At 54.8% G+C, this 27401-nt stretch overlaps 1 protein-coding gene across 2 annotated transcripts; it reads left to right on the top strand.

The window, feature by feature from the left end:
- RIPK4 (receptor interacting serine/threonine kinase 4) lies at positions 1-27401 on the top strand. 2 transcript variants are annotated; one of them, XM_055414222.2, is made up of 8 exons: positions 1-220; positions 9721-10012; positions 14992-15140; positions 17011-17060; positions 19277-19435; positions 20234-20337; positions 22008-22269; positions 24004-27400. In XM_055414222.2, exons 1-8 carry the CDS (start codon positions 39-41, stop codon positions 25158-25160), a joined length of 2355 nt encoding a protein of 784 aa, XP_055270197.2. In that variant the 5' UTR covers positions 1-38; the 3' UTR covers positions 25161-27400. The 2 variants fall into 2 exon arrangements, with proteins under 2 accessions (XP_055270197.2, XP_088690723.1); XM_088834597.1 differs by lacking the exons at positions 1-220; positions 9721-10012 and adding an exon at positions 12425-14902 and having other exon boundaries at positions 24004-27401.

Here is a 27401-nt window from a genome sequence, read left to right as displayed (position 1 = left end):
CGGCCGCGGCGGCGCGGGGCGGCGGCCAGACGCGCGCGATGGAGGGCGAGAGCCGGGGCCCGTGGGCCCTGGGGCTGCTGCGCACCTTCGACGCGGGCGAGTTCGCGGGCTGGGAGAAGGTCGGCTCGGGTGGCTTCGGGCAGGTGTACAAGGTACGCCACGTCCACTGGAAGACGTGGCTCGCCATCAAGTGCTCGCCGAGCCTGCACGTCGACGACAGGTCAGCGGCCGGGCGGGGGCGGCGGCGCTGGGCAGGCGGTGGGGAGCCTGGGTTCCGGGCGTTCGCGTTCTCTCCACCCGAGCGGCCTCCGGAGCAGCCTCGGCAGGAAAACCCAGCGCCGGGAGAGGCCGTGAGCCCGCGGCGGGGTCGGCGCCGCTGGCCGGGTGGGAGGGACGCGGGGGGCGGCTTGGCGAGCTCCGGTTCTGTTTGCTCCCGCCGGGGTCCCGGGATGCTGCTCCTACGGGAGAACCTCGGGGAGCTGCGTTCGCCTAAGGAGTTGTTAAGTGCCTTGTATTGTTACTCGGCTTCCGGTGAGCCCCGGATTTTCAGGGTCCCGGGCTCGCCTTAAGTCTTCGACCCTCGGTGGCGCGTCTGGTCCGCCCAGGTCCCACCCTGGCGCTGCGGTTTGCGCCCGGCTTAGAAAAATTGCCGTGTGGGGATCTGGGCTTTGTGAGTGAGTTAGACTCCGTTCGACTTACTTAGTAATTTACTTTGGAGCACAAATTGGTGTTAAGACTGTAATTATTTCGGTCGGAAGCCCTGGACTTGGCTTGGCCAGGCTTCCTCGGCGCCCTAGCACTTGAGAGTCGGCGCTACCTGGTTTGGGCCTGGCGGTGGGTCCGGCAGGCGGCCTGGGAGCCTTGTTACAGCACTCGGCGCTTTCTGGTCGTACGCTGTCTTTAGGCTGATTTCATTTCCAGGCCAAGCCTCTGGGGAGCGGCCTGCATTTACCCGCTTTGTGGCCGGGCCACGGCGCCCTCGTAGTGCCCGGTTTCCCCGTCCAAAGCTGGGAGGATATCTACTTGTCCCTCGGTAACAGGGGCGCTCAAATAAAGACAGTTGGAAAGGACCAGCGCTGCCCCAGTTAAATTCAGTCGGTGGATAATGGTCTTTGTGTAATTTTACGGGAGAGGGAGGTGGGAGGAGAGTCTTGAGAAGCAGCTCTTTTTGGCTGGGGGTTGTTCACTGTTTATGGTTGCATTTTAATAATTTATAAGCTTTAATTGAGTGCATCTAAATTACTTAGCCTTTGGTGAAGTTTGCATTCAACATGGAAGTTGTATGGCATTTGTGTTTTGTATGGAGCCATGCCACGCAATGCTTGTTGCAAACTAGGGACTATTTGCAACCCTATGAACTAATAATCCACCAGACTCCTCTGTCCATGGAACTTCCCAGGCAAGAATAGCGGAATGGGGTGTCATTTCCTTCTCCAGGGGATCTTCCCCAATCAGGGCTCGAACGCAGTGTTTCTTGGGTCTCCTGCATTGACAGGAGGGTTCTTGGAGAGCTGTCTCTATAGTCAGCCCTGAACAGACAGACTAGAAAGGTGACTCTTTTGCTATCTCGGAGACCTGGTTTCTAATCCTCAGCTTATTGAGTGATGGGGCCTACAAACTCCAGCTCCCTCCCCCTCCACCCCCCATCACCCCCCTCCCCAGTGGTGGCAGTGTTCATTTCCGGGGTGGCCATGTGTGTTCCCTGGACTGAGGTACACAGAATCACAGTGCGTGCTGCCACAGCCCATGGCCCTGGATAGGAGGAAGCCCTGGGCATCCAGTGGCTTTGCGTTTTCATCCTGGCTGAAGAGATTATACAGCAGAGCTATTGGTGGCTTTTTGCTCTAAAGCCTCGAATTTCAGTAGAGTGGTGACAAGTGTCATGCAAATATCACCGGCTCAAAGGTGAGCTCCCTGAGAAGCTGCGCCTCGGATCCTGGGAGCTTCTCAGTCTGGGAGGGGCGCTGTGGTTATTTTGATGAAATCTGAATCACTTTGAATGCCAGCCAGTAGTTAGATCCTGAAAGGCAAGACTCTTGCCGCTGTGTAGATATTTTTACGCTCTCGGGGGCATTTATTTGTCTGCTGGAGTCTTCTGGCCGAGTTTTCTTCATCAGCGAAGGCTTTTAACATCACCTTATTGTGTTGGAAGAGCAGAGTAAACAAGCAGGTCCCCAGGCTGACTCATCAGCCCTCCCTAGGATCTGTTATTTCCAGTGTCCAGGCCCTTGTTTCTTGGGTGGCCCAGTTGGAGGTTGGGTTTCTCTACGTGAGGCAGGCCACTTAGGATCTTGCATGGCCTGGTTGAAAAGTGTTTTGTCCTGTAACTGGAAGGCTTTCCTGCCCTGCCTGAAATAGGCAGGTGGAGGCATGTGCTGGGCAGCTGGGTCGAGGTCAGCATTGCCCAGCAGGAAGAATTCACCTCTTGCGCTTTGTCAGGCTGAGTGGAGCAGGCTGGCTTCTGCATTAGCAGCGGATTCCTCTGATTGAGATGGTCAAACCCCTCCTCTTTGTAAAGAAAACTTTCAGAGTTAATTATTGATGCTTTGGTTTGAGATTCTCATTCGGAGTTCATGCCCCTCCCTCGGTGCAGGGGGCTCAGGCTTGCATCCCTATCTTGGAATGGTGGCGTGTCCTGCAAGATTTCCACAGATTGGCTCTTTTGATGAGCTGCACACCATTCTGACCCTTCTGTTTTCAAGATGTTTCCTGGAACGGGGAGTTGATTTGACTGAGGTTCCTGGGTGCAGCCCCCAGCCCTGTGCCCCTTCTGGCCAAGTCTTGTCTCACCTGGTTTTAGGCTGGTACTTCTCACCCCTGCCACGAGGGCCTGGCCTTTCCTTCCAAGGGCCTCTCCCACTAGCTCCATAGGGATCCACTGCAGGTACAGGTGCCGGCTCATGTTCATCAGCTGCTTCTCCTTCTAGGGAGGTTGGGGTCTCCTGGCCCCAGTCTTCATGCCACACCTTGGCCACAGCAGGGCCTGATCCCCAGCACCCATCGAGGGCTCCTCGGACCATGTGAGCAGAAAGTCAGGGGCCACCTGGTCCCAGACACCCCTTGAAGTTTGCAGCAAGCAGAGGAACACCTGCCAGGTGGCTTCCAAGCGGTACCTGGGAGAACTGATGCCCCCTTCATCTGCATCTCCTCCTCTCATGGGGATGTCTGGTAGCTCAGGGGTGACATGTGTCCCCCCTGGCTGATCCTCATTAGGGGATCTTGAGGTTTCGGGCAGAGCTTAGTGGGGGGAGCATTCCCATTTAGGTGAGAACTAGCCCTGTAGGCCCATTCCTCTGGCCCCCGCCCCTGGCTAAGAGGAAGCCTGGGATAGCTGAGCACCAGCAGCTGCTGGGTGATTGGCCGAGGCTCGTTGGGGCGAGCCTGAGCAAACCCCAGGTTTGTACATACAGAGCCGACAATCCGACAAGCCCGGTTCTTGTCAGTTTTAAAAATAGCAGTGTGGGAACCCCTTGCAGGCTTCCTGGGAAGGTAACTGGGTTGGGGCACAGAGAGGAGGCCTGGCTGGGAGGCTCAGGAATGATCAAACGGTGCTCCTGTGACTCTTCCCGAAGGTGCTTCCCAGCTCCCTCCCTCTGAGGAGCTCTTTGTTACCAGATGCCCGTCCCTGCACCTCCACCCTTCCTCCTCTGCCTGAAGTTTCCTGCTGCTCCTTTTTCCGAAGGCTGAGTCCCAGGACCCATTGTCTTCCCTCCTCCCCACAAGGTACTTGCCTCCAGATATGGTTGGATGTCTTTGAAATTTCTGCCTGAGACTGGAGGAGAACCCCATGGCTTCTCCAAAAAAGGTCCTTTGGAAATAATCGGTTTGGGACTTCCCTGGTGGTCCAGTGGCCAAGACTCCTTCTGATGCAGGGATGCAGGGAACTAAGGCTGGATGGCATCACCGACTCGATGGACATGAGTTTGCGTGAACTCCGGGAGTTGGTGATGGACAGGGAGGCCTGGCGTGCTGTGATTCATGGGGTCGCAAAGAATCGGACATGACTGAGCAACTGAACTGAGATCCCACGAGCCAAAAGGCAGCTCAGCTCAGGCTGCAACAAAAGATCCCCTCTGTCTCAACTAAAAGCCGACACTGTCAAATGAATATCAAAAGAAAGAAAAAAATGATCAGTCTGGTGAGATTCTCATCTCTCCCCACCCCATGCCTTCTCTGGGGTGGGAGAAATGGGTTTCAGCCAGAAGAAAGATTGTACTGACCTAAATGCTGCTGAGTAAATGTCTTTAACAAATTGGACCCCAGCTTAGTGTTCCGTCTTAGAGCAAGAGGGGTGGGGTGGGGGTGCTTTCCCCCATTCCTGCTGGGAGAAAGGAGATGTGATTGACATGATTACAGAAGAGAAACATGACACCAGTCCTACTGAATTATGCCTAATTGTAGACACGCTTTTATCACGTCACCATTTTGGGGTTTAATGAAGACTGATGTCAGTGGACTCTGGTGGCTGGAGCTTCACCCCTCGCTGGGTGGAGTGGAATTTGACCCTGGCCCGTCCCACTCCTGGGCTCTGGGGCCGGTTTGACAGTCTCTTCTGGTCCTTAAGTAACAGCAGCCATCACAACATCCAGTGTCCATCCTTTATGTGGTGTGGTCAGCATAAACTGGAAATACTGCTCTGAGGAAAAGTGCGTTTTAATTGACAAAAACACAGTGGTGGTTTCATTCTGTGTAAGAAGCACTTTCCTGTCTTTTCCAGCAGCTCCCGGAAAGGGTCCAGCCCAGCCCCGACTTATTGAACTGCTGATACTGCCAGGTGCGGGGTGGGGTGGGGTGGGGGGTCCTGGCAGGGCACCAGAGGCCCAATGAAGAAAGGCCTAGAGGGTAAATGGGATGTACACCTTTTGGGTCGACCTTCCTGAACCTGAACAATGAGGGTGGTTAGGGGGCTCGGCCAGCCCGCCCCCAGGTCCGTGTGAGGCGCTCCTTCCGGGTTCCCTTGATCCCCCTGCTGTGTGGTCCTGGAACCCCCTCCCCCTCTCCGGTGGGTGCAGCCAGGGGAGGGTCCTCAGCTTTAAGGTGTTTCTGATTGAGCTGTCATGGAGAAGGTGATTTGTCCCTGAAGACTTCATTTCCAGGATACCCCACCTTCCTCCTCCACCTGTCCTGGGATGTGTGGTCAGTAGTCACACTGACCTGTGTCAGTCACACAGCCTTCCTGGTGTTGCTCCCCGAAAGGGTACAGGCTGGGTTAGAACATTCCAGCCATAGTCAACTCTGCGGAGCAGACAGCTGCAGGGCTGCCCCCGCCCCACCCCCCACCCTTGCCCCCCTCATCCCCGCCTCCCACTTAAAGTAACAAAGGGGTCTCAGTTTGGTGGGAAGGGCTGAGGGTAGGGGAGAGAGCCGGGAACCTGCTGACCTCAGCTGGTGGGGCCACGAGTGATCTGCTGCCAGCGGCTCCTCTGAGCCTAACGAACTCTGCCATCAGAAGTCACCTGGGTCTTACGTAGTCAGCCCTTCGGGCAAATGGAAGCAAACGCTTTTACTGAGAGGCACAGAGCCGCTCTTCATAAGACCTTCAGCCTCAGTGTAATTGACAGCGTCTTTGGCTGTTGTCAGGCTGGCAGGGGGGTGGGGCTGGGGCTGGCTCTCAGAATGTCCTCTGAGTGACTGGCCTGTAAACTTCGGAACCAGCAGTGCCTGGAAGCCTGCGGGCCTGACGGGGAGGACTCCTGGTGGAAGTGTGTCTCTGTCCATCCCGTGGCCAAATATATGTCAGGGCCACGTAGCACTGCCTGCTGGACTCATGCTGGTGGAGAGCGGTGACAGACCAGTCACTTCTTTGAAAGAATATGAAGGAAGGCAGGAGGCCCAGACAAATCACAAAACTGATTCTTCAATAGGGAACAGAAGCAGCCCCAGCGCTGATCCCCACCACTGGGTAGTGAGTGTCAGAGGAAGGTGCTTGAACTGGTTAGCGTAGGTGACGTGAGGTCTCCCCGGAGGAGGAGGAAGGAAATGGGCCAAGGGTGCCATTTCTGATCCTTAAGTGACTTGTGTTGTTGTTCAGTCACTAAGTCATGTCCAACTCTTTGTGACCCCATGGACTGCAGCACATCAGGCTCCCCTGTCCTTGACTACCTTTATTTTAAATGATGCTTGATCCAGCCCTTTTCAGTATAGTTGTCCCTCGAGATCGGGTACAGGGCCGGGGTCTGCCTGCAGGTTGTCCTGGAGCCCAGTGAGCAGTGTGGCTGCAGGGAGGGGCTGGCTGGGTGAACCCAGGCTTCAGCCCAGCCTGGGGCCCCCACATGGGGCCTCTTGTCGGCATCCTGCTGTCCATTCATTGGCTCTTTAACCAGAGTGCTAAGGAAGTGCATCAAACTAAGGCCAGTTAGCTCAGTTTTATTTTGTAGTCGTGTCTTTATTTACTCCTGATACCTCCTCACACTTGTGTTTGAGGCCAGTGGGGTTCTCTTGCTCCTCGAACCTGTTTAGAACTAACCCACCCCAACCCCTCCTACCTCCCACCTCCTGCTCCTACCTCCCACCTCCTGCTGCTTCCCTGAATGGGGAGCCACCTAGTGATTCCCAATAGCATTCTAGGGCCATCTTGTTCCCTCCCTCTTCACGTCCAGTCCGTCACCAAGCCTTAATGATTCTCATTCAGAAACAAGCCCCACATTGACCAGCTTCCTCTCCCCCAGGAGAGGCCCTGGCCTCTCTCCACTGGGGCCAAGGCCCCGGTGACCTCCCTGAGTGGGTCACCCACCCTGAATGTGTGTGGCCACTCTGCCCCCGTGGTTCCTAGCCTGGGGCCCCCTGCAGAAGTGGGGCTGTGACCTTCTCATAAGCCCTTACTGCTGCCTGCCCTCTGCCCACCCAAGTTAGGGACCCCCTTTATTAAACCTCCCCAGGTCCCTGTTCTTTCCCTTCAAAGATCTCGGATTTTTCAACAACACCTCTTTTTGGGGGGTAATTTTCCATCTTCTCCCCTAGAAGGTAAATATCCTGAAGGTAGGAAAGGGTCTCTTGTCATCAGTTCTAACATGTAGAGGATGCGCAGTAAATACGTGTCAAAAATGAGTTTTAATTGGCTGCAGATTAAAATTAAAGCAAATGCTGGGAGTACTGAAGTGGGCGATTCCAGGCTGTAGTGGTTTATTTTAAATTTGGCTAAAAATGCGTTAGCTCTGTTGCAGGGATTGTCAAGCTTAACCCTTAGCTTTTGGGGCTGGAGAAGTCTTGGCCTTGGGGGCTGTCCTATGCACTGCAGGGTAAGGAGGTGGGCGGTGCTCCTGGCTTCTCCCCACTGGATGCCAGCAGCCCCCAGCTGTGACAACCTAGATTTCTCCAGGCAGTGCCCAGTGTCCCTGGAGGCAAAGTTACTCCTGGGTGAGAACCACTGGTCTACACCCAAAGATCCTCTCCTTGGGACACCCACCTTGGTGGGTGTTCATGGGGCGGGGGGCTCCCCTCCCAAATGCAGGGGCTGGACAGGTAGGCAGAGGTGCTGAGATGCTGTCCAGCTGAGCCCGTCGAGGGCAGAGCCAGAGCCGTCAGTGTGTCACAGCTCCTCCTTGCTGGCAGCCCCACCCTGGGAAGTGCTTTCGTACCTGTGAGGGGAGCCTGGGAATGAGCTGTGGTCACAGAGAGGAGGCTGGTCAGTGAGAAACAGACTCGTTTTTCTCAGTGGTTTCTGATTCTCCAGCAGGTTGAGAAGCGGGACCAGGTGCAGGCAGGGCAGGCAGGTACATCCAAACTCCGGAAGAGCCCCTGCGTTGGGAACCAGCCATCCTGGGTCTGGGTGAGGTGGCTGGTGTGGGAGTCTGCCTTCTGGGGTGGGGGGAGTGGTCCCTGCGGGCTCATGCACCGCTTTCTGCTTCAGTTCCCGGCCTTCCATGGGCTGTGTGCTTCTGAACTGTCCCTTAGGAGCGTCCAAGAAAACAGGTTCCTGGCACCCACCCGGAGCCTGTTCCCCAGGAGTAGGGTTGAGGAATCTGGATTTCAGCCAGCTCCCGGGTCCTTTCTGCGGTGGCCAGACACTGTCCTCTTGGGCCTCAGCCTCTTCTCCTGAATGCACCCTGAAACTTTGACCCATCCCACGGACCCTGACCGAGGCCCTGGGTGCTAGGCTCTAAGGCTGTGGGCTGCACCAGGAAATGACGTAGAGCGGGGTTGGCCGACTTTCTGTGACAGGAGAGAGAGACTCTTTCAGGCTCCACAGCCCACGGAGTCTGGGCTGTGGCCACGCATCTCTGCCTTGAGTGTGGAGGCTGCCCTGCCTCCAGGACGTGAATGGATGGGCAAGACTCCCAGCCAGTCAGAGTTCCTTTACAAAACAGGAGCTGGCCGTGGACAGCAGTTCGGCATCTTCTTAAAAGGTTAGACGTAGAAATACCACGTGACCGGGCAACGCTCCTTCTCAGAGTGTATCCAAGAGATAGAGGCGGGGACTTGAACCACCTGTGTGTGTAAATGTGCAGCATTAGTCCCAAACTGACGGGTGCAGACCACCTAAGTGCCCATCGGCAGGGGAGCAGATGAACACAGCGTGTCCGTTCACACAAAGGAATGTAACTCAGCTCTGAGAAGAGTGATGTTCTGGTGTGTGCTCCAACATGGGTGGACCGGGAAAGCATGATGAGTGAAATAAGCAAGTTACTAAAGGACAGGTATTATATGATTCCACTTACGTGAAGTCCACAGAGGTCCTGGAAAGTGGAAAAAAGGTTGGGGGCTGTGAGGAGGGTTCCCGTTGGGGTGGGCACAGAGGTTTTTGTTGGGATGATGACAGAGTTTAGGTGGAGAGAGTAGTGTTGACTGTACAGCCTCGTGAATGGATATTGATGCTGTGAATTGCACACTTGTGAATGGTCACAGTGATAAATACTGTGTAACGTGTAGTTTACTACAGTGGCTTTAAAGACAAGGAGGCCTTTGGACCGTGGTCTCTGCAGACCCTGCTTGAGCCCAGTGCTCTGTGAATTTCAGTGTGGGGTTGCGGTCAGGAATGACGAAGCCAGCTAGAGTGATGGGCTTCAAAAAGAAGGGGGCTTAGCTCTTTGGGTGGACAGTTCATTACAGCTTTTAACCTGAACGTCCCTGCTGTCATCCCAAGGGAAGGGTTTGTCCGCATCGGCCGCCTCCTCTGAAGCCCAGAGCCTGCACTGGCTCAGGGCTGCCTGAGATTTTTCAGATCATAATCAGTCTCTGTTTTCACCTCTGATAACCCCAAAACATGTAGCTGTGTTTGAGTAACCATGGAACTGAAGGCCTTGGAGGGCCCAGAAAGCGCGCTCCGTACGAACCTTTAGGTTGCCAACTTTCAAAGATGTGAATGTGCCCCTGTGTGCCAGCTGTTGTACTGTACGCTATAGCTTCCAAGGTCCTGTATTGTAAGGTTAAAAAATGTTTTCTTTCTTATTTGTGTTTGTTTTTTAATGTATTTATAAACCTGTGACAGCGTAGTACTATGTAGCCGAGTGTGTTGGTTGGGTACCTAGGCTCACTTTGTTGGACTTACGAACACGCTCTCCAAAGGAACTCTATCGTATGTAGGGGTCTCACTGTATTTGACACTAAAGTGAGCCCTGTGTGTATGTGTGCACACACATCCATGCATTTGTACACATGTGTACTTGCGTTTTAGCAATTTTGTCAGCCGTATGGAGCTAATTGTCTCCTGGCTGCCGTGCCTGTGTTTGTGGCCAGGCGACTGCTGCCCACCATGTTCCTCATGTCTTTGAACTTTTCCAGGGAGCGCATGGAACTTCTGGAAGAAGCCAAGAAGATGGAGATGGCCAAGTTCCGCTACATCCTGCCGGTGTACGGCATTTGCCGGGAGCCCGTGGGCCTGGTCATGGAGTACATGGAGACCGGCTCCCTGGAGAAGCTGCTGGCCTCCGAGCCGCTGCCCTGGGACCTGCGCTTCCGCATCATCCATGAGACGGCCGTGGGCATGAACTTCCTGCACTGCATGGCCCCGCCGCTCCTGCACCTGGACCTCAAGCCCGCCAACATCCTGCTGGATGCCCACTACCATGTCAAGGTGGGGGTGCGCGGGCAGGGCTCGTGCTCTGGGGGTAGAGTGGGGGAGGTTGGACCTCAAGCCCGCCAACATCCTGCTGGACGCCCACTACCCATCAAGGTGGGGGTGCCCAGGGAAGGCTGGGGGTTGGGTGGGGAAGGTGGTGGAACCTCAGGGCCAGTGAGAAGGCGGAAGAGGAGGTGGTTCTCCTGCAGGAAAGAACTTGAAAGAGAGGCTCTCTCAGCATCAGGGCCCCCACTGTTGTCGTGTGTGGCTGGTCTGAACGCCACTGATGGTGTAGCTGGAAAATGGGCTTTTAGGAACACAGGTCATCCTGCCCCACATTCTGGATCAGGACTCTAGGAGTCTGGGCTTATTGGCCATCTGACTAAATCAGGTTAGAAAGTGGACCATGGATTGGCTGTCTCTGTGTGAGGCCCGGTGGGGTGTGTTTCCCCTTGGTGGTTCCTGGGGTGATGGGAGTCTCGGGGTGTCATGGAGAGAAGCCCTGGAGGGACTCCTGTTTTCACCCAAGGCCTGTTAGTTCTGATCTTTTTTTGGGTAAGTTTATAAGGCAGAAAGGAGAAGGAAATGGCAACCCACTCCAGTATTCTTGCCTGGAGAATCCCAGGGACGGGGGAGCCTGGTGGGCTGCCGTCCATGGGGTCGCACAGAGTCGGACACGACTGAAGCGACTTAGCAGCAGCAGCAGCATGAGGCAGAAAAGCATGAGGTATAATATAACTGAAAACCAGGGGCCGCCCGCTGGAATTGGCCATTGTTAGTGTGGTCAGGTTTGCATTTCTTTGAAGATCGTTGTCCATGGAGGGCATGAGGTCACCTGGGTCCTAGGACTCCACCCAGCCGCCACGGTCTCCCCGTGCCTCAGGAAGGCAAGTTGGTGGGAAGACCCGCACTCCATGGCCTGGGTTCCCTCTGGCTCCTCGGCATCCTCACTCCACCTTGGAAGGAAGGCTGGGCCCCCACACGCCATGCCAACCACCCGCATCCTGATTCTGTAGCAGGCAGAGAGCTCTGGCCAAGTCCACCTGTGGCCGGTGGGGAAATCAGTTTTCACGTCAGACATTTAGTTACAATGTGTCCTTAAGGAGGTGTTGCTCAGTGATCAGATTTTAGCAGAAATTCAAAGTACGCTCCTGCTAAAGTGAAGCAGGGAATTGAGAAAACAGACATTAGGTGGGTGGTTCCTGGTCCGCCCAGGTCTCGCACCCCTGCAGTCCTGCTTCCTTCTGATTGGGGTGCTGGCTTCACATGTGGACCCTCTGCACCCGCCGTGAACGTTACAGGGTTGTGACTGGGAGCCCGGGGTCTGTGGGTACCCAATCAGTGTGAGACCTTGGATCTCAAACTTGAATATGCCCAAGAATGGGGAGGTGAGGACAGGTCCCTGCTGTGTGCAGAGGACCCCACTTGCAGGAGCTGCTGCATCTCCCAAGGGAAGCACCATGTGGACGGTGGCTCCTGCCAAGCTGAGTCTTGGAGGGTTGAGTCAAGGGCTGGTGTTGTCCCACTGTATATGGTTGAGCAGAGGTTAGAACCAGGTTCGGGGGCCCTGGAGCCCTTGGTCCCTCACCCAACCCGCTGCCACACATGGGATGCTCACAGACATAATGGGTGGCATGCATTGTCACGTGGGGGTGGAGTGGGTAGTGGTGGTAGGTGTCCAGGCAGCCCCTGGGGTACAGTGTAAGGAGACACTGTAACTCCAGCTCAGGGTGGGGGTGTCGCTGGGTGGGACTGGTCTCCAGAGGGCACCAGTCAGGATTGGGGGCACACACAGAACAGCTCAGGGTGGGGGTGTCACTGGGTGGGATTGGTCTCCAGAGGGGACCAGTCAGGATTGGGGGGCACACACGGAACAGCCTTTTGGTGGAGGAAGTCATGGAAAGTTGTGGGTTTTATGAGCAGGGGAAACAGACCTAGTCGGATTAGGTTGCAGGGTGTGGAAGGGTTACTGAGACATCACTGGAATAAAATGTGCCTTTCTTAGGGAGTCCCCAGTGGGCACAGCCCGGCCTTCAGAGCTATCTTTTCGCATCATGGACCACAGCGGGCCTGGTGGGGCTTGTATTTCAGCCCATTCCCTTCCCACGGGGCAGGTTGCTCTGCTGACGGCCGCGTTAGGAGCGGGAGGCCACGCCCTGTAGGACCATGGTGACCTTCCTCCCAGCACCCTCCTCAGCAGCGCAGCCCTCCCATGCTCTGCCCCTGGCAGGTGGGGTGGTGGCCCTGTTGTTGGGGGCTCCCCGCGCCTGGCCCGTGGAAGTTGGAATGGCCAGGACACAGTCCCTCTGTTCTGTGGTCCATACCGGATGTTGACCTTCATCCAGGCATGGTCCCGATGCTGGGTGCACAGTAGGACCGAACAGTCGCCCAGCAGGGTGGAGAGTGCCGCTCGCCGGCACCCGGGGCTGGTGTCCCTGTGGTCTGTGTTTCTGCGTCGGCTCTGAGGCTCCTCGGTTTGAGCACTTTCGCCCTCCGCTTTCTTCTTCCTCCACTTGGGCAGCCCCTGGCTTAGCAGGCCTGGCACTTTTTGAGTTTTAGGAAGTGGGTGAACATTCCGTAAAGGACCATGTGGCTTGTCATTGAGGACCTGGGATGACTTAGAACAGGTTGGGAGGGAATGCTACCACTCTGAGGCCACAGCCAGGGCACCGCCCCACTTCCCCGGAGAGGTCAGGAACGGACTTCTCCGAGACTCCCTTCTCGAGCAGGGGGGTAGTCACCACGCGCAGCCCCAGACCAGTGGAAAATGTATTTATGGACTGCATTTCTTTCATCCTCAGGAATGGCTCAGCGGGAGCTTGGTCTGAGGTTCTAAGTCATCCGCTGGATTTCTGGGCAGTTCTTAGTTGATGGTTATTTGCAGTAATATAACTGGAATTTGCAATCTTGAAATAAGATGATAAGTTGTCACTCCACCCCCTTCCCTTGATCCCTCCAGACTACATTTATGTCAATAGATAGGAGGATTGGAACTGAGAATTTCACAGCAACCACTATGTTTTGGAATGAGTATTCAAGACACTTAATATTAAATGAATAATTGATATTAAGTATATGAAGTGTCACTACTAATATATTAATTTTAGTATAAGCGGTAAACCCATTTTAATTTCATAATGAAATAACTCGATTTAAAACCTCAGGCTACACTTGAGGCCCAGGTTGCTCACCCCAGACTGTATTCAGAGGGACATGCAGGGTCCTGTCCTCTGTGGTCCACAATGGCCTTCTCCCCAAGCTGGCGCAGCCCTGCCCCTGCCCTCGGTTAGTCTGTTAGTCTCATCCAGCTGGGCCCAGCAGGGGAAGGGCTGTGTCTCGGGGCCTGTGTGAACACTGGCTCTGGGCAGTACCGAGGTGGACATGAAGTGTGAATTCATTTGTGAGTTATAGACGCTTGCTTTTCAGCGGGATTGCCACACTGTCCCTCTCCCCAGGATCCTGGGGACAGATGGGGAGATGAGAAAGGTCAGGTGGAGAAGTCTGGCGGGCCGGAGAGTCAGTGGGAATTCTCATTCCTGAGTTTGATTTTGACGCCAGGGCTTTCACATAGAATTATGCTTGTTTTCTTTTCACCACATGTATCATGAAGCAGCTGGCTGTACCTGAAAACAGCAGAAATAAAAAGAAAGGGCAGCCAGCACGCTTCTGAGAGTCTGGTCCTGACACTTTCCGCTCGTCCAACTGTTACCTTGTGTTGCTCTCTCCTCCCGAGCTGCGGGGTTTGGTGATGGGTCTGTTGTGGGGAGCTGGCACTGTGCTCTCCAGAGTGGAAAGGATCTTGGAGGCCAGAGAACAGACAGCTGCCGGAGGCTCAGAAATGGCCAGACTGGCCTCCTTCGCGTGGACCCACGCCCACCCTGGCACAGCCTGGCCGCAGAAGTAGGGGCCAGGTCCAGTCTTACAGGTTTTCTTCCATCACCCTCCCCATCCCCACAGATGTGAGGACCGGGTCCCCAGTCATGAACTTCCCTTGCTCAGCGGTGATGACACCAGGCCCCTGGCTCACCTTGTGGGCAGGTGAGCCCAGAACTAAAGGCCTGACTCAACCACATTTCCGATCACTCCAGAGGTGTGTTTGAGGAGGAGCCCAGAATTAATTAGAAGGCTTAGAAAAATCCATGAGCCTCAGAGGAGAATTTATAAAGGGGCCATTTTCCACCTGCTGGCAAGTGTGGCTTAACTGCAAGGGGCGTTTAATACCACCAAGGGCTCTGATTGACAGCCGGGGTGGGGGGCTGGAGGGCAGTGGGTCCCTGCAGTGACTTCCCCCTTGTGGCTTCCCCAGACCTTCAGGATGGGCACCTTTGTCCCAGGAGCAGAGGAGGCAGTGGGGTGTGAGGGTCAAGTCCCTGGGAACAGGTGCCCTTGGACTGGTGGGCTCTGCGGTGTACAAGCCATGTGCAGGACGCTGGGATGCTGTGTTTGCAGCCAGCAAGTGTCTGTCCCTAGAACGTTCTGCGTGGAGGACAGATTGGCTGTGTGTGTTCTGCTCGCTTTAAAGGGCTTCTGAAGACATATTTCCCTTTAAAGGACGTGCTGCCACTTGCCCGCTTCCCCAGCTGCGAGATTGCATAACTGCTTTGCCCCAACACCTGAAAATGGAGGGCCGCTTCCTCCCTTTGTGTGACGGGGCAGACGCAACGCCCCACAGACAAGCTGTAATTCTCAGTTCCCTCTCCCAGTGAGTTCCTTCCTGATAGTGTAATCTTTTCCCAGCCCGTCAAGCTCTTAATGTCTTCAGGCTTGGTTCTCCCTGTCTGGCTGGGCCTTCCCACCTGCTTGGGGAGTGCAGTTGACCTGAGAGCTGTGATCCTGGCTGGTGAAGGGGCCTGCACAGCCAGGCTGGGGGACTGTGCCCCCCAACACTGCTGAGGGGACATGATGGTAAACATCCACAAGTGGCAACTGGGCCACCTCGCTTGGCACGCTGCCAGCCAAGCCTGACCAGCCCCATACTCACCTCTTTGTTCCAGATTTCTGACTTCGGGCTGGCCAAGTGCAACGGGCTGTCCCACTCGCACGATCTCAGCATGGACGGCCTATTCGGCACCATCGCCTACCTCCCTCCGGAGCGCATCCGGGAGAAGAGCCGGCTCTTCGACACCAAGCATGATGTGTACAGGTGGGTGATGGGCATACAGCCCCGGCCGGCTCTGCACCTCCATTCCTCGGTGCGGAGGGGGCTTTCCCAAGGGCTCCCGGGTACTGTCAGATTAGAGGTTCAGTCCAGATGAGAGGGCGTTTAGTCGGTGGGCACAGGCCACCCCTGAGCTTTCTTTTTCCTTCTCTCTTTCCTCGTTGCACTGTGCAGCTTGTGGGGGTCTTAGTTCCCTGACCAGGGATGGAACCCACGCCCCATGCATGGGGAGCTCAGAGTCTTAACTAGGGACCGTTAGGGAAGTCCCAGCCCCAGAACTTTCTTACAAGAGGAACTTCTCTGCTGTGGGTGATGCTGCTCAGGATGGAGGTTGTGAACGGCTGGTGTCAGTCAGAGCCGGTTACGTAATGGATGGGCAGCTCCCGCCTGGTGGGAGCTTCGGTGTTTGTAGGAAAGGTGGGCTGTCTCACTTGCCTGTTGAGAGAACCTGCTTTCAGTGGTCTGCGCGACTGTCTGCATGTGAATTCAGGCTCCCGAATCCAGTCCCTCTGGCTCAGAACTTACCCTTCCTAGCATCACTGACCTGTGACAGGAACATGGACACCTGGAGGCTGTTCACAAGCTAGCATCGGGGATTTCTGAGCCAGAGAACAATCAGGAACCGCGTGGTAGCATCGCTTCCCAACTTGTCATGGTCTTAATCCCTAGACTCTCGAAGAAGAAAAGCAGGCGGGAGGGTGTGAGTGGCACTTAAGCACCGTCACTGTAGTTCCTGTCCGTACGGGATGACTGTCACCCTGAGCCCTGCCTTTGCGTCATCTCTGCTGCCTGGAGTCCCGGCCAACTGGTTTGACCACAGCTGCCCTGTCTGTGCTCTGCTGGGCTTCTCCCTGTCCGTCTGCAGGCAAGCGGTACAGGGGGCACTAGGCCCGGCTCGTAGGGTTTAGGGAGAATAAGATTCTCTCTTTATTCAGAGTTGAGAGTTTCAGTTTTTGAATTGGCAGATTTCAGTTAATTTTCACTGAGGACTTTTGGGTCTCTATAAACAGGTGCTGTTAACCCAGTGCTGGCTGATAGCCCAAGTTTGGACTTCTTTTTTTTTTTTTAATTTACCAGATTGAGCTCTTTGGGGGTATATCCAGAGCAATTATATAGAGAGATTGTGTGTGTGTGTATACACATGTATATATATGTGTGTGTATATGTATTTATTATATAGATAAATATGTGTGTATATATATATATATAAATATGTGTGTACACACACACATTTATGTATGTATATTTATATGGTTGGACAAAATGTTCATTCATGTATTCCGTAAGATGTTACAGAAAAACCCAAATGAACTTTTTGGCCAACCCAAATTTGTATATATATTACCATACAAGTGTATATAACTTCTGATCACCACAGAGGGCTGTGGAAAGTTCAGCTGGCTGCCTGCTCATCTTTTCTGTGCACTTGGATGACATCAGTGGGCAGGTTACTCAAGACACCTAGAGCTGTAGTCAGCATCTTGTGGACGTGTCTGCAAGAACACAGCACGAATGAAGCAGACATGCCTTCTCCTCACAAGCTGATGGTCCAGGGACAGGGTGGCTCCCCCTCAGGGACCCCTTCCTGCTGTTTGGACTGACAGTTCAGTCGATGGAGTTTTGTCTGTTGTTTGACATATCTGAGCTTCCATCATGCCTTGTCCCACAATAAGAGTATTTGCCCATTTAAAAAAATTTATGAAAAATACCTCCATGTCCTCTCTTTCTTCCTGTGTCCTAAAGACTCTGGTTGAGGGGGTGGTTTTCCTGAGCTTGTTGCAGTGTCGGGGGAGGGGGGCTCTGGCTTTGTTTGAGAGTCTGACTTGCAGACACTGATGTGCCCATCTCCTTGCAGCTTTGCCATCGTGATCTGGGGCGTGCTCACGCAGAAGAAGCCGTTTGCAGGTGAGTGGACGTGCCGGGGGTGGTGCAGCCATCTCTCCTGGCACCGTGAAGGGCGTGCTTTGTGGTCCTTTCTGTGTAAGGAGGGGCTGCCCTGCGTCGTGGAGCTGGTGGGCTGTCCAGGCAGGTGGGGTGGTGAGGCTGCTCCGTCCAGCCCAGCAGGTCAGCACGGAGACCCACGGCTCACTTCTTTGCAGGCTTTCATATATGCCAAAAAGGTGATCTCTCCATGCAGTTCGCATACAGGGAAAGGCACAGATCTGATGGGGTCAGTCAGTGGATCTTGTTAGGTACCAGCTCATTCTTTTGTGTTGTGTGACATAATATACATAGCATATAATTCCCATTACAATTTTTTAAAAGTAATTCATATTAGCATTGAGTTGCTAAAATTCCCGTTTTTCATCACTTAAGCTATACATTGTGGTGTTAAGCTCACAGCGTTGTACGGTCATCACCACCTGGACCCCATAGTGGTTAGGCTGCTCATTCCCAACCCCCGACCCCAGACCCTGATCACCACTCATCTGTTTTCTGTTTCTGTGGGGTTTGTCTGTTGTACTTATTTCCAGCTAGGTTTTTTTTTTTTTTTTTTTAATTTTGTAATTTTTGGTTGTAAAATACATGTCTGACAGAAATGACTACCAGAACCGTGTTGAAGTGTATGGTGCAGTCGTGTGAAGGGTGTTCTCCTTGGGGGGCAGCCAGTCTCCAGAATCACTGTGTAGATGCTACCGCAGAGGGGTGCCCCCAGGTCAGAGTCCCTGGGTCAGCCCACCTGGCCTGAGAGCTGGGGGTTTCCTCCTTACCAGGCACCCACCACGTGGATTTCTGGCCTTGAGATTTCAGTACTGGAAAAGTCAAGCACTTTTTCTCTTTATTTTGGAAAGCTTTCCTCTTTCTCTCCAAGCCTGTCTGGGCTACTTCGTCTTTTCTAGTTTGACCAAAAAGTCCTAAAAATGCAGACCAGAGTCAGTGTGCAGCCCCAGGTCTGCTGCTTGAGAAGCAGAGTAGGATCCTTGTGGGGTTCTGTCCGTAGTTGTTGCCCTGTCTCCCTGACGCTGCCTCTGCGGAGGTCCAGGCTCTGGGTTCTTTTCAGTGTGGCCGTGTGCCCGTCCGACCGCAGCCGTCTGTTGGACACGGCTCCCAGGGTCAGACACACGATGGGAAGGAACGTGGGAGCTGAGGTGCCTGTGCTTTATTGGTTGGTCGATGGGCCATCCAGGGTGTGCAGAGGCAGCTCATGAACCTGTTCCATCTGTGTTTGGCAGCAGAAACCCTTCCAGGTGTTTAGGTGAGTTACGTTTTATCTAGAGGACCTGCTGGGTTTTGGAAGTCTGAGTTATTGTGGAGATAACATGTAGATACCTGAGCTCGCTATTGCATAAGATTTAACGGGAAAGTGGAACAAAACATCAGAGCAGACTCCTGGCAGCCATCGCTGACTTTGAGCCAGTTTTCCACCCCTGTGGCTTGGCATCTCGGGAGTCCCCTGGTGTGGGCGTGGTGGGAACCAGAAGCTTGCACTCTTGCTTGGTCTCTGGTGTGGTTTTAGGCTGACTGAGGAAATCTGGGCCCTGGGGGTCGCCTTGGGCCCCTCATTCTGTGACCAGGATATTGATGGTGAGGGGCCCGTGCCTGCTTCTGAAGGGGGTTGGAAAGGAGGCCAGGTGGGACCCCACATTATGAATTGCAGGAGAAGGGTCCCTGTTTACACAGCTTGTGTGTGAAGGCACTGAGAGCTATGTACCATCACTGGGGCTGGCTCATTGCCAGGCACCTGCGCTTTGGGGTGGGAATTCAGAAAGACTTTTTCGTCGTTGCAGGGAGCTATGGGCCACTTGGGGGCTGGGCAGTGTGACTTCATGGTTCATCAGTTTTCTTCTGTTTGGGTCCCTTTGGAATCTGCTCCGTTATATATTTTTCTCCTTTGAACTTGATTTTTCTTTGAGTTCGCTGCACAGAAAGATCTCTGTGATACAAGAGAGTGATTCCCCTTGGTAGATCACAGGTGGTTTCCAACCTCTGGAGCGTAGAGGACAGGTGTGTCTGGCAGGGTTAAGGATTTCAGAAACCTCTGTGCTTTGAAGAGGAAATAATGCCGTGTCTCCCGGGTGGGCACCCAAACTTTCCCACGGTCATCGTTGCTCCTCCCGAAGATAAGAAACCCAACCTCAGCCCCTGGGAGCTGCCCTGACTTGTGCGCCTTCCCTTTGCAGACGAGAAAAACATCCTGCATATCATGGTGAAAGTGGTGAAGGGCCACAGGCCGGAGCTGCCGCCTGTCTGCAGACCCCGGCCGCGCGCCTGTGGGAGCCTCCTTCGCCTCATGCAGCGCTGCTGGCACGGGGACCCCCGCGAGCGGCCCAGCTTCCAAGGTGAGCGCCCACCCTGGGCTCTGGGAGCCCTGCTGCGTGATGCTCATGCTGTCGTCCCAGGGGACGGAGTTGATGGCCAGGAAGGGGACAGGCGGCAGCTGGGATGAGGAGGCTGTCCACAGACGGGAGTGCCAGAGTGAGCCCGCCTCCTGCAGGCTGTGCCCGCCCAGGGCCCCCGCCTGTGGCCCTCCAGCTCCCAGGGCCAGGGAGGGGCGGCTGGAACCGCTTGGTCATCTCCAGCTGTCCACCTCCGGCTGCGGCCTGCTGTCCCGAGGAGCCTGGTGTTCGGGGTTCAGATACAGTAGTGCATCTTTTGGGGACCACGTGCCCGCTGGACTGTGGCCTTTGCATTTCTCTTGGGGCCTTGTCCCCTGGGAACAGCTGTGTCCTTTGGTTAGGAGAGTGATCCTGATGCCATTGGAATTGATCACGACATTTAAAACGTAAGAGGAAAATCAGTGTGAATGAGGTGGGGGCTTTCTAGCCTGGTGCTGGCAGCCCAGGCCGTGAGGGTACAAGCTCGGGCTGGGCTGGCTAGCGGGGCTACCTAGACGAAGGCTTCTTGGGGAAACAGGCACACGGTGGCTCCTTTTAGAGTCTGGCCAGACCCCGCATGTGGTTCCTGATGGCGGTGCTGGGGGCCCGCTGTGAGCTCAGCCGGGGGACAGCAGTGTGGGCAGCGCTGACTGGTCAGACTGAACACTGCAGGCACTGTTCCCCTCCAAGGTCACATGCTTAAGTAGCTCATTTGCTAATTCATTGTCTGAGTGACACACCCGTTTGTGTTTTCCTCCAAAGAAATCACTTCTGAAACCGAAGACCTGTGTGAAAAACCCGATGAGGAGGTGAAAGAGACGACTCAAGACCCAGATGTGAGAGACCCGCCTGATGCCGAGGCCGAGGTAATGGGCACCCTCCCGGGGCCTGGTTTCCGCCACATCAGCTTCAGGGATTGAGTCTTTGCTTCCTGCAGATGCCCTGCCAGCCTGGACCACTCGTCCAGTTCTGAGGCTTGGGCTGGCCACAGAATTCTGTCTCAGGGCAGGGGTAGGTCCATGGTGTGCTGGCCCCAGATTGGTTTCCTGCCTGATGGTATCCCATCCCCACCTGCTGTCTGTGCTTTAGGGAAGGGCAGTGTGGGCCCATGGCTGACATTAAGTAGCCGCCGTCTGGATACTGTGTGTGTGTTCTGACTGCACTGCACAGCACGTGGGATCTTAGTTCCTTGACCAGGGACAAAACCCACACCCCCTGTATTGAAAAGGCACAGTCTTAACTATTGGACCACCAGGGCTGGATGCTCTTTGAACTGGGGGAGTTGCTTGAAGCCCCCGCTGGGTCACACTGGGGAGAGGGGTCTGGGCTTCCGGGGTCTGGGTGTCTTTTTGCACCTTGAGGTTGGGGATTTGAGCCTTTCTAACTGCCCATAAATTTTCCTCTATGAGTGTCACACAGGTTATGTAAGATGTGATAAGAAATTCTAACTATGCTAACTAAATAAATACCTTTAAGGCAGTAGGACTTGTAAAGTGGAGGCTGATAAACTGACTTTATAAGGTGTTATCTGGTGTTATCGTCCCTGGCCGGGGTGTAAGGTCGGCAGATAAGTAACTGTTTATGGTGTGTCTGCTATCTGAGCATGAGGGCCGTGTGTGTCAGGTCAGGGGGCAAAGCTATGGTGGAGGGGACCTGGCCCGCGATAAGGAAAAGAGCAGCCCAGCATATGGGTGTGACTCGGTGCACCAGGCGGCTGGGTCGGAGGATTTGGGGAAGGGCCGTGAGTCCCTCGCAGGCTCTGATCCGTCACCAGGATGTGCCTTTCTCCCCGCTGTCAGGACAGAGCCTGCGAAGGGCCCGTTAGCACAGGTTGAGCTGGAATGCCATGCCCTCCCCAGGGCTGGGCCCCATACCTCACCTGTGCAGCCGCAGCCCCCAAGCCACCCTTGCGCGGACCCAAGAAGGGTTCAGGGTGTTAGGACCCTGCCCGAAGCCATCTCCTTCCTCCGTTTCCTATCGGCACTGACGTGTCCTGGGTGGACCCAGCCGGCATACAGGCTTCACCTCCTGCAGCTTATTTACCTTCTGTCTGGATAGCGGTGCACTGGGGCTCAGCATGGTGATGGACATCTGTTCCCACAATCTTATCTTTCGATGTCCTCCTGCTGGAGTCTTTGGGCACTGTGGAGCTGTGGTACATGCTGCGTGCTAAGTTGCTTCAGTTGTGTCCAACTCTTTGTTACTCCGTGGACTGTAGCCTCCAAGCCCCTCTGTCCATGGGATGCTCCAGGTAAGAATACTGGAGTGGGTTGCCATTTCATTCTCCAGGGGATCTTCCTGATGAAGAGGTTGAACCCATGTCTCTTGTGTCTTCTGCATTAGCAGGCGGGTTCTTTACCACAAAGAGTCGGACACAACTGAGTGACTAACAATTTCACTTTCTTTAGCACCAGGACCGTCTGGGAACAGGAGTTAAATTCTCTGTGTGGCTCATGGGGGACCCATGTGTTCCCCTGATCCTGACCCATCGGGTCATGGACAAAGCCTCATCTCTTCTGTCTGCTTGTCTCCGCAGGCCCCTGTGCCCACCCCGCTGAAGCGTGCATCTGCCCCCACCTTTGACAATGATTACAGCCTCTCCGAGCTACTGTCCCAGCTGGACTCCGGCATCTCCCAGACCCTTGAGGGCCCGGAAGAGCTCAGCCGCAGCTCCTCCGAGTCCAAACTTCCGTCGGCGAGCAGCGGCAAGAGGCTCTCGGGGGTGTCCTCTGTGGATTCTGCTTTCTCCTCCCGAGGGTCACTGTCCTTGTCTTTCGAGCGGGAGCCTTCAACAAGTGGTGAGCAGGGGCCCCCGCACTTGGGAAATAATGGGTTTAATTTGAGGGGGCAGGCAGGGTGTAAGTACCTGAAAATGATCAGGTGTCTTGTTTCTTGACCCGGCTGTAGTTCTTCTGTGTTTTGTGCAGCTCTTTGCTTATTGGGTTTGGGTGTCAGTGCACATTGGAGATGCCCACGGGCTGAGCATGTGTCACTTAGGTGTAAGGGGAGTGAGTCATGCCCCTGGCTGTGTGGAGGGTCTCACCTGTGCCGACATCGCGTGCAGACTAACCTCAGGTGTGTCGGTTGGAGAAACTGGATTGTACCAGGTAGCCCAGTGAATGGATGGACCCCCTCTTCCTGGAGACCTCTCTCTTTTTTATAATGTCAGCCCTCTACCCCCTTTCTCAGGCAACACTGGGTACACACCCCATTCTTTCTTATTTGCTCCCGTTTCCTGGACCTGTGTGGGTTGATGGGTGCACTGTTGTTGGAGGTCATAACTGCCCGGTTCTGACTATACACCTTGGGTTTTCTTTCTGGAAGGCACTTTTCTCTGCCCCTGCCCTGTCCCAGTTGCTGGCCCTCAGTCATGGGGGCCCTCCTGTGAGGGCCTCACTGCATCTCTGGTGAGGACAATGTGTGAGGTTTCCTTTCCATGAGGAAAAGACGGATGTTCACGTGTAGGACTGCAGCACAGGGGTGGCCGGAGGGTCGTGGGGAGGGTGCAGACCTCAGGAGGAAGGGGAGCTTGCTCTTCCTGGGAAATCGGGAATTCCTCCTGGAATGAGGACCTTGCCTAGATGCCTTGAGATTTTTAGAGTGGTGTGTTTGGGATTTTTAGAGTGGTGTGTTTGGGATTAAAGAGAGCATTTTGGGTAAGGAGACACCTTGCAAAGATGCAGAGGTAGGGAAGGCCTGGCTGCATTGGAGGTGAGCAGTCAGTGATGAGGTTGGAAAGAAAGAAGCACCTGTTTCCCATGGAGAAAGTCATTAGAACTCTCTCTTCTCAGGGTCTGATACCTTCAGGTGACGTATTCATGCTTAGATCAGTCACTGGTCCATCTCAGGAGCCTGTGCTGAAACACCAAGTCCCAACTGCGTTTGCTCTGTTTTCTTACTACACCCAGCACCCCCTCCTCCTGTGCAAGGCCCCTTGAGCATGTTTACCATGAAGGCGTCTTGTTTCATGCATATCAGAACCCCAGACAACATAGTGGGGTTTTTCTGTAAATCAAACATTTACATGTTTACATCATGAGTAACAGTCCTTCTAAAGGGGGAGTCTCAGTCCTTGGAGGATTTTTCTAGAAAGCTTCCTAGGTGGTGGTACTGGGACAAGAGGCACCTTTTGGACGTTGGGCTGCAGGCAGTTGCTTGGCTCTGGAGGGGTGCCCTGGGGTGGGAGCTGCCAGCTCTCCAGTGGGTTGGGGGCTCCTGCCTCTTTTGTGTTCATTGCCCCCTCTCCCTTGTTAGCAGTCACTGCCATTGCTGAGCACCAGCAAGGGCCTGAGTTTTATATTCTTTATTTAATCACAACTTTATCAGATAGCTGGAATGATTTTCAGTTTGCAATTTGACAAAAGAGCACCTTGGGGATATTCATTGACCTGCCTGAGGTCTCCCCACTAGATCTTAAATTAAACTGCATGGACAAACACTTAAGCGATTTCAGGTAAACAGTAACTACGTTCAAACACCGGCCAGACCTCGGGAGCCACCCCATCTGACCCCTGCATCTGCTCTCCCTGCAGACCTTGGCACCACCGACATCCAGAAGAAGAAGCTGGTGGACGCCATCGTGAGTGGGGACACAAGCAGGCTGATGAAGATTCTGCAGCCTCAGGATGTGGACCTGGTCCTGGACGGGGGTGCCAGCCTGCTGCACCTGGCCGTGGAGGCCGGGCAGGAGGACTGCGTCAAGTGGCTGCTGCTCAACAACGCCAACCCCAACCTCACCAACAGGAGAGGCTCCACCCCGCTGCACGTGGCCGTGGAGAAGCGGGTGCGGGGCATCGTGGAGCTCCTGCTGGCCCGGAAGATCAGTGTCAACGCCGCGGATGAGGACCAGTGGACGGCCCTGCACTTCGCGGCCCAGAACGGGGACGAGGGCAGCACGCGGCTGCTGCTGGAAAAGAACGCCTCTGTGTGCGAGGCAGACTGTGAGGGCCGGACACCCATGCACGTGGCCTGCCAGCATGGCCAGGAAGGCATCGTGCGGATCCTGCTGCGTCGTGGCGTGGATGCAGGCCTGCCAGGGAAGGACGCCTGGGTGCCGCTGCACTACGCCACCTGGCAGGGCCACCTGCCCATCGTCAAGCTGCTGGCCAAGCAACCAGGGGTGAGCGTGGACGCCCAGACGCTGGACGGGAGGACACCCCTGCACCTGGCTGCCCAGCGCGGGCACTACCGCGTGGCCCGCGTCCTCATTGACCTACACTCCGACATCAATATGTGCAACCTGCTGGCGCAGACACCGCTGCATGTGGCTGCAGAGACGGGCCACACGAGCACAGCCAGGCTGCTTCTGCACCGGGGCGCCCTCAGAGAGGCGGTGACCGCAGAGGGCTGCACCGCTCTGCACCTGGCCGCCCGCAATGGGCACCTGGCAACCGTCAAGCTGCTGGTGGAGGAGCGGGTCAACACGCTGGCCCGGGGCCCGCGCAACCAGACGGCACTGCACCTGGCCGCTGCCGGTGGGCACTCGGAGGTGGTGGAGGAGCTGGTCAGTGCCGACGTGCTTGACCTGTCCGATGAGCAGGGCCTCAGTGCGCTGCACCTGGCCGCCCGGGGCCGACATGCCAAGACGGTGGAGACTCTGCTCAGACACGGAGCCCACGTCAACCTCCAGAGCCTTAAGTTCCAGGGTGGCCCCAGTCCCGCCACGCTTCTCCGGCGGAGCAAGACCTAGCCTGCTGACCCCGGAAACAGGGCCCAGCAGGGCTCCTGTCCCAGTGTTGTGCTCTGCTCATCCGTCCGTGGCCTGCGGGACACTGACCGAGCTTAGCTGTTACCCACCCTCCTGATGAGGGTGATCAGAGTGTGCTTGGCCGCTGCCAGGGGGCACCCCGTGTCAGAGGGATGGTGGGCTGGAGGCCTTTGGTTGTGTTCCTCACTCCTGATGTTGGTCCCTTGGTAACAGAGCTGTGAGCCCACCTGTCCTGAGCAGCTGCCCGGAGTGCACGGGAACACAGGTGTGGGAGAAGCTGAGTGTTTTGTCTCCATTTGCAGCAGTGAAGAAGCTTGCTCCACAAAGTTTGAGTGGGATTCTTGTTTTATAGAATATCATTAATGGATGAAGAGTGTCAGCTGTCACTCGAGATCTATTAAAAGCACTCACTTCGGGGACTTCCCTGGTGGTCCAGTGGCTAAGACTCCGTGCTCACGATACAAGGGGCCTGCGTTTGAGCCTGGTCAGGGAAGTGGATCCCACATGCCACAACTGAAGATCCTGTGTGCACAACTCAGACATTGCGCAGCCAAGTAGATAATGAGAATTTAAATAAAACGTAGGTAGTTTGTGGGCCACGAGCATAAACTAAGTTGGTTTTTTAAATAAAAGCAGTCGTCTTACCAGCCCTTTTACACCCAAGTTGGTGTGTCCATCACTCGTCCTTGTGGGCGGCCACACACAGATGCCGACCGTGCTACCTGCCTTTGTTCATTTCATGTAGTGTGAAATATTTGCATTCTAAAGTCAGCTGTCCAAAAGTCAACAAAAATGAACTGACAGCCTCGGTTCTGGATTCAGAACAGTGTTACCGAGTTCAGTGACCCACCATTCACATCATTTTCTCTCCAATTCTTGTTTTTGGAGAGACGGTGGCTTGTGGTGAGTGATGCTGTGTTGGGGGCTCCTGACTTGCTTTCCAAACAGCTACATGGTGCAGGGGCCTCAGCTTTCGGGGTGTGACCCCCGAGACGACTCCAGGAGACAGCCTCATGGTCTTGGCGATAAAAACACTGTTCTTTGATTGTCGAGTGTGTCCCACACCACCTACTGATGCTGTTGTGAGAGTCAGTTTGCTGAAGGACCCCAGCCTGTATGTACACACGCCCCTTGGCCTGGTGTGTGAAGCAGAGATTGATATTAATGTACTGTGTATGTTAATGTGAATCTGTGGGCAGGTACTTCTTTTCTATAACAGGAAATATCCCGACTGCTTAGAACTGGCTATGTTTTAATATGCCTTGTGCTTTACTACGTTGTATTACTGTTGGATGTGGAACATGGGGAAGAAAGTCTGCTTGATGTCAATAAAGCTGAGTTCTCTTCCTACTTCTCTGAAGCCCATGAGACTACATCTTTTTACACATGAGCTCAAATAATCGGATTTCTGCAGACCAGATGTTGAAGCGGTCACATGTGGTGTGGAGACGCCCTTTGGAAGGGCTGCCTGGAGTTGAGGTCAGAACCAGGGGTGACCCGGCAGCAAACATTCCCTTGTTACCAGCTTGGATAGCCAGGGCGGGGACCACCCAGCACACAGTATCTGCCTGCTGTGTCTGCGGCGTCTCAGCCCCAGCCTTGGAGACGTGGTCCCATGGGCTCAGGTGTCTCGTGACTTTGTCGTCACTATGTCCGCCCTAGAGACACACCTGCTGCCTCACTCCAGGCAGAGGTCAGACCCCTGACCGTGAGCGGTGTAGCCCTTTCATTTCTGTGGTTTCCAGACTCCGTGTCCAACATCTGTGAGGACATTCTGAGCCGGGTGCAAATTTCTTCTGACTCCCCGTTGGGCCGAGGGCGCCGCCCATCAGCTCCCAGTGCTCTCCCCACTGCACGCGGGCCTGGGTACCGTGGGTTCCTGGTTTTCCACCTGAGCGCTCCGCACCCACGTGCTGACTCACCCAGAGTTGCTGTCTTCTTCCAGGTCACTGAGCCTGGTGCCAGTTCTTCGGGGCCTTGGCTGGAGGCATTTCACTGCCCAGCCTCAGCTACTTGGGTTTGATTCAGGCCTCCTGTTGATGTGACAGCAGAGTGGAAACCGGCGTTGGAGAAGCTGACATGCAGCAGGGTCCTTTCCCTGAGCTTTCACTTTGCTGGCCAGCTTATGGAAAACTTTGATCGTAACCCTGGGCAAGGGTCCCTCCCCACTGAGCCACCCTTCCCCTCCCACTTTCCTCATTCTTTTTCCCCCACCCTCCTCTC

The sequence above is a fragment of the Moschus berezovskii genome, chromosome 1 (assembly GCF_049115385.1).
Source record: "Moschus berezovskii isolate FMDL1 chromosome 1, NW_MosBer_1.0, whole genome shotgun sequence".
Classification (NCBI taxonomy): Eukaryota; Metazoa; Chordata; class Mammalia; order Artiodactyla; family Moschidae; genus Moschus; species Moschus berezovskii.
The sequence above is the reverse complement of the archived record's forward strand: the minus strand, read 5'-3'. Positions and strand labels throughout refer to the sequence as shown.